This window comes from Phaethon aethereus (genome assembly GCF_964289735.1).
Source record: "Phaethon aethereus genome assembly, chromosome: 1".
Taxonomy (NCBI): Eukaryota; Metazoa; Chordata; class Aves; order Phaethontiformes; family Phaethontidae; genus Phaethon; species Phaethon aethereus.
This window is the reverse complement of record NC_138575.1, coordinates 89,424,834-89,431,862: the sequence shown is the minus strand read 5'-3', so window position 1 is coordinate 89,431,862 and position 7,029 is coordinate 89,424,834. Positions and strand designations below refer to the sequence as shown.

The window sequence follows — 7,029 nt, the reverse complement described above, 5'->3', positions numbered from 1 at the left end:
TGACTGTTGGACTTACATGTCTGACTTGGGTACTCAAAGATGGACTTCTTTCTAACGAGCTTCATATGGATTTTAATTGCATGCCAGTTGTTACCAACTACTGTCTTTGACTTAGGTTCACTATTACTAGCAATTATGCACAAGGCAAACAGTTCAGTTGATCAGTCTTTCAATAGCACCTCAGGTGTAATAACCCCATCTCTTAGAAGAACTGCCTTAGTAAATAACTTTGTAAGGGGGCTGATGGTTCACTTGCTTCTTCAGAGTCTGGGTAATTTACAGCAGCACTTCATGCTCCAGTTCCAGGAGATGGGTCTCAGACTCTTTATGGAAATAGCAAACTTCATACAGCTCTGCGAGTTGTTTCTGGGTGCCTCTATAATTTGACATTTGTCCAGATATGGATAAAACTTGTGACCAAACAGCTCCACTCAAATGTGTCTCCATCCTGACCTATTCTGTTCTATTCCGTCTTGTTCTGTTGTATTCCTTTCCTTCTCCCAAAGGAGAACCTCATAAGAGGGATTACTGCAGTGGGAAGGAGAGGAGGCACTTGTAGGATGATGAATTGTGTTGGTAACCTCAGTTGACATCTTGTATCCATGTCAGCTGCTGCTGAAATGGGCTAGGCCACTGGGAAAAAGAAAGAAAAGCGTTAAAAGGAGAGGTGGCTTGTGACACCACTGCACCTTCAGCAGTGATGACTGAGGAGAGAGATACCAAAACCAGGTACCAAAAGGGGAAGGCTGACTCTAGGCCTCCATGTGATGTGCTCTGTTTACCTTAATGCCAGGGAGATGTATGTTATGGAACCTACATAATGAGCTGCTGTTTGATCCTCTGGGAAGCCTGAGAGAATTCTGAAACATGGCTGCAGGTGCACATGAACTCGGAGACTAATGACAAGGATGTAGATGGTGGTATAGAGGAGTGACTTGGGATGCAGAGTCATCTTCTCATGATGATGACCAGTGTGTCCTTTGATCTAAGTTGGAAGAAGTGAAATTCCTTCATCTTTGTCTCTGTTTGCTGTCACTGGGATTTGGGAAGAATCCTTGAAAATAAAAGGTCTTTGAGGCAGTGGAACGTGGTTGGCCTTTCTCCACAGGTGCTGACGCAGGCTTCCCAATTGAACTTGCCCTCAGGTTCTCTGATTTGTATCACTTGTGACCAGTCCATACTGGCAACAGTGGCCTGCCTCAGTGCCCGGAATGCACTCCCAAGGGGACAGGTGAAGGACTGTTGGCTGTGTCTGCAGAAAACTGAAAGGCATCAGGGCAGAAATCAGCAGAGTCTGTAGCAAAATCATTGGTGTTGGAGAATAATGTTACCAAGTTTGATGCTACTTCTTGTGGTGTTTTCTCATCTGTGGGTACAGCTTAAACAATGTCCACATCTGGGTATCTGTTTTGGCACCTTCCCAGGATGACTTTCAGCCTTGGTCAATAGGTCAAATCTGACTCAGAGCTGATGGACAAATAGTCATGTCTGGTGAGGCAGTGGAAAACACCAATGCAGTGCTCAGACGGCTACTGAGGGAGCTCAGTATGTGCTTTAAATGGAAGAGGTCCGTCCTGTGGCAACAATCCACTGATGCACTAGAATTCTGATATCCTTGGGTGCCTCAACTTGCCCTTTACTAGATTAAATTACCTGGATTTACAAACCTGAGCAGGAAAGCACTTGCAAATACAGGGCCACCTTAAAATGTGTATCGTTAGAATCCGTGTCTCACTTAACAGTGTAGATGAGAAAGTCCAAACCTGGCATTCATATTTCACACTGGTGAAAGCTATTAGTTAATCCCCAATTGTGAGATTCTCAGTCACAGTGAAGTGTTGAGAGAACAAGTCATCTGCATGTATCAAGGAAAATTCCCCATCTCTCAGGATATCACAAGCTGGAAAAAGGATGAAGCACAGGAAAGCACCTTGCTGGAAATTAATTCATAAAAAGCAAGCAGAACTGCAGTTGCATATACAGTGTCTCGCAAAGAGACTGAGATGTTTCTTTTAGTCACTACTGTGTAAGGAGGAACAAAGCGGGGCAAGGTGGCCATCTCTGAGTGGCTCAGTCTTCTGTTATGAAGAGAGATGTGCAGATGAGCATTTGAAGGTGATAATGTCTGATAATGAACAAGAGGATATAAACGGAATTGCTGTCAGTCCCTCTCTGTCAAGTGCAACTTTGTGTACTCATAATCTCCATCTGGTGTGTGCAGCTAATTAAAAGTCGGTGAACACACAGAAAATGAAGCCTATGATTGTGAAAGCAAACAAACTTAGGAATCGGAAGAATCTCTTTCTTGAAGAATCACAGCTGACTTCAGTGAAATTTGCTGCATGCTCAGTACTTAAAAAAGATTTCAGGTGCCTCAGCACAGGTTATAGAGACCTAACCCCTTTTAATAACAAAATAAACCTATCGGGAACCATTCAGCACTTGTCTGAAGTGCAGAGTATCAAACATTGGGGTTGCAATACAGTAATCTTTCCACTGTCTGCATTTCAGATGGCCACGTCAGAACACTATGTAACTTTCTGACCACCCTTCCCATCAATAGGGAACGGACAAAATATTTATTCATGTTAATCTGATTAAATAAATGAAAAAGTCTACACGCGATGTTTCCATAATGTTGGACTACAATTCATGTTTATTGTTCTAGGGCTCTGACCTGTAGTGAAAAGAGGAGAGAAAATTGACATGAAAGGAAAGAAAAAAACAAAACCCCAAATCTACCTTTATACAGTTGTTGAAGCAAACCCAGTAATTATGTCCAGATTCTTTGCAACTGTTGTGTAAGCTTCAGCAGAACTGGCCTCTACTCTTGCTGCTGCAAGGACTTCAACTAGATTAAGAGTTTGCTTTTATTTCACAAATTGAGTGGCATAAGAATCATGACCATGAGTTCAGGATGGGCAGTCTACTTAAGAATACTGAAGGCTTTCATGGGCAGCTTCCTATGCAGTATTTAATTCTGTGTATTAAGAGTATCTTTGTGAAATGTTTTAAATAGAAATGAGAAATAACTAAGAAAATATAAACGAGACATGACAAAGTTCGGTCAGATGATGCTTCATCGGTGATTTTTGCTTGTTGGTCTCAACTAGGATGTATGGCAAATTTGTGACCAAGCCTAATATTGCAGGGAAGTTTCTAGGTCTCAATGAAGAGAATCATTGGCTCTGGTGATAACCACCTGTGAAAGGTGATAGGAACTTAAAAAGTTGTCACAGTGTCTCTGGAAAGACTTAACTATTTCTATTCTGGATAGTTGAACAAGACTATTTAACCAGGACTTAACCTGGGAGTGTCAGCATTTCATGTTTTGTGAGACTAAACCAACCAGTCCAGAGTTCTTTGACACATTTGAGATGGTTATGCTTTTGAGTCCAGGAGATTTTGTGGGGATGAACATTCGAAGAGGCATTTGGTACAGCTGCTTGGGTAGCATGGGGTAGCTGTAGCCAGCTTCAGTAGGAGTTATCAATCAATTCACTAAAAGGCTTTGTCAGAACAGAAGGGAGATTTTTCTGTGGCAACGGCAACTATGATTAGCTGGATTAGCCTTGTGGGAGGAGAATACCATGTAGTTAATTTCACCTCACCTGGAGCTTTTAATGGGAGATGAGAATTTCTGTTGGGACTGTTGGGATGGGGGTGACTCACTGAAATGTGAACAGGCTGGGTGAGTACTTCTCTTCCATCTCAACATGAAGTGAGAGAAGTTTGTCTAAATTGCCTTCACTGATAAGCTCCCGGTTGTAAGCACCTAAGCTGGAAGGCGTTAAATTTGCTGTTCTTCTAGACTAATTGCATGTTACTCTGGGGGTAAAATTCCAGACGGGGAAGATATTTAAACGGGATATTTTAAATGTAAGAAAATATTTAAATGGGGAAAAAAGTTATGTTTGGTGTACTCTGGGCAGTCCTAGAGCAGATGCAGCAGTCAGAGGTGCATGTCTCTGCAAAGTTTCTTTTGAGAACTGACTGATGTGGTTGCTTTTCTTTTTCTCCAAAGGAGAGGAAATGAGATACAGCTGGGATTTCTTTACTGACTTGTTAGATAACATGGCAGATTTACAGATGTTAAAGGTGAAAGAAAAAGATGTTAGTGTTACACGTACAAGGCAAATGGGCACTCTTGAGCTGAGGAGAGAAGAAACATCTATAGGGTTCCTGTTTATGAACTGTCACCATCGATTGTATTATAGAGTGTCTGAGTTGACATGGGTGAGATGAAACACGAGCCTAATGTTAAACATGTTGGCTGGTGGTTTGAGGAGAAATTCCCAGTAAGGCTTTCTTGTTGGCAGGGAAGACTTACCCATTCTCTGTGTAGGCTGATTCTCTAAGTTTATGGAAATGTGCTTAATGAAGGATGCGGGCAGAGGGTTGTGTGTGCTTGAACATGTCATGTTAAGGTTGCCCTGTCTATCTGCAAGACTCCTGTCCCTTATTAGACTTGCTGTCAGTGTCAAAGGGTCAGCAGTTAAGACTTGGTTTTAGAAAGCGAAGAGTGTTAAAGAGAGGCTGATTTATTAGGGCTTAACCTCAGTAAATCCAGCCTCCTGCTGCCAGGAGGCTCAATGACTTGTTTAATGTGGAGACAGTTAAGTGAAGGACAAGACTGGGGATGCTCTGCTGTGAGTGCCTTCACTGAGCTGAGTGGCTGTAGTAATCTGTAAATCTCTTGCAGTGAGTCCTTTGGTTAATGTCATCCAGTGCTTTCCTTTTCTTGTCTCAGGTCGTCATGTCTGTGTGACATGTGCGTGACAGCTTTGCTGACATGAGGTTTGTTGATGATGTGGATCAGAAGCCAAGAGAAGACAAAACAACTGTACTTTAATTTACGTCTGATATCACTGCATCCAGTATTACATTAACTAGAAAGCTTTCGGGGTAGTGTAATCCAGAACCGTGGCTTGGAGCTTGTAGGAACTGCCCGGACTGTTGGTGCCATTCCACCTTGGGGATATCCTTGTGGGCGGCACTCATAAACGTCATTGGTTAACACAGGTGGAATATCATGTTAAGGATCGAACCATTTATGTACATTTATGTACCTAAAATAAAATGTGTGGAGGCTGGAATGAATTCTGGAAATAAGGCTGTGAAACAGCTGGAATCTGGACTCCTGCCCTCAGCTGAAAGATTAAAGACCAGGTAAAATACTGGGGAAAGGCACATGTTTTGGAGGCTGGTCTGCAGCTGTGTGTCTGAGGACTGGGTGAGTGGGAACACAGCAGGAGCTGGTTTTACTGCTATGCCACCAGTCCTGTCTGGCTCAGCTTCTCAATAATGGGCATGAAAGACTTTGGGTCACTATGAAGTAAATTCGGGGAGTTTCAATTTGATGTCACTTCCAGAGCATATAAAGCCTCAATGGAGTTGCTGTTAGCTAGTACTCTGGGCAGTCTTGGAGGATCCTGATGTTTTCTGTCTTTGGTAAGGGTGGCCCTTATCAGGAGTGGAGTTTCTGGTATGTTTGGATGTACCCTGCCTTGCTATTTCTTTAATAGGTTTCCAGAAGACCTCTTCTCCCAGGCTTTTAAGTGTAAATTTGATTAAAAGTCAAACAGAACTTCACCCTTTCTTCTGAATGGGCCCTTGAAAAATGAGCCTCCAATTTTATCTATTAAATAATTGTAGTTTCTGGAGCACAAGGGAAAGAGAAATAATAGTTCTTGACTTTCCTGTTTTCTTTTACTCTAGCTCTGTCCTCAATTAAACTGAAAAGCCCACTGAACTCACACTGGGCTGACTTCTGACAGCATTCATGTACTTCTGTGCTTGCATCTTTACTGACACAGGGATTGTCTCATTTGTCTGTTTACTATCTAAGATGATACATGATTTTGTTGCTTATGAAGCTGTACCACCAGATGCTACCATAGGTTCAAAAACCTTACAAAGAATTTCCATCAGGGGGTGGTGGGAAAGAGTTGCTATTATTTTCATTTATTTTTTTAAAAGCCACGTCTTTCTGAGATTACCATTCTTCCTTTCCTGACTTTTCAAAACCTTGTTACTCTGGTGTAAATTGCTTTTGGCATCAAAATCTTAAATTGTTCATTTGTTGTGCATTTGAAAACACCAATTGTGTGTTTCTGAAAAGGACAGGAAAGCTTGCTATCTCAGCAGCCTGCACTGGAAACAATGCTTAAGGCCCCTGACAGGTGGATGGCCCCCAGGGTTGACGCCTGAAGGTGTGTGTGGGAAGTAAGACAAAAAAGGATATTTGCTCTCACAGGCAGAAGAAGAGTCTCTGTTTCTGTTAATATTTCAATATCATGGGAAACTTCTTCAAGGCCATCAGTGTCTTTCCCTCCAATTACCATGGCAAAAATCTCTACCTCCAGTTCAACCTGCAAGCCTGCTGCCACCTAGGAGAGAGAGGATTACTCACAGGTAAGGTGCATGTTTCATTCATAGTCCCTCCAGCAGTCCTTGGAGCTGGTTCTTGTTCTGCATTGTCTGATGAAATTAAAGACAGTGCCCAGCACACATGATTGTGCTTGCCAGTTACCCAGTATCTGTTTCACTAGAAAGGTCTGTACAGTGTTTTTTCACATTGCAGTTTGAAATAAAACTGCCAAGTGTTTGCAGTTTTTCCCCTTAAACTTCCTTTTAGGTTCCAGAGGGAAAAGGGAAATTGGAACAGCAACGAGAAGCAAAATGAGAGGTGGTCAATGCCCCATGCCTGTCAGTGTTTAAGATAATTAAGGGCGTTTGGGCAATGCCCTTAATATCATGCTTTAACTTCTGCTCTGCTCTGAATTTGTCAGACAGTTGGACGACATGATTGTTGTAGGTCCTTTGCAAGTGAAATATTCTAAAAAGAATACAGAGGTAGGGAGAAAAGGGAGATAAAAAAAGGGATGGATATGTGGAGAGGAAAAGAGAATGGAAATTATTTCAGCCATCTATATGGACTTCTGTAAGGCCTTTGACACGGTCCCCCACAACATCCTTCTCTCTACATTGGAGAGGTATGGATTTGATGGGTGGACTGTTGGGTGGATG

General features: G+C 42.3%; 1 protein-coding gene across 1 annotated transcript in view; it reads right to left on the bottom strand.

Moving 5' to 3' along the window:
* Positions 1 to 4,885: 4,885 nt before the first annotated feature.
* SPAG17 (sperm associated antigen 17) overlaps positions 4,886 to 7,029 on the bottom strand; it is a gene marked incomplete at both ends in the record, with an annotated part of 115,938 nt that continues 113,794 nt past the window's right edge. The window contains 2 exons of the mRNA XM_082004477.1: positions 4,886 to 5,022; positions 6,245 to 6,389. Coding sequence (XP_081860603.1) covers positions 4,886 to 5,022; positions 6,245 to 6,389 — 282 coding nt within the window. The remainder of the gene's footprint in view (positions 5,023 to 6,244; positions 6,390 to 7,029) is intronic.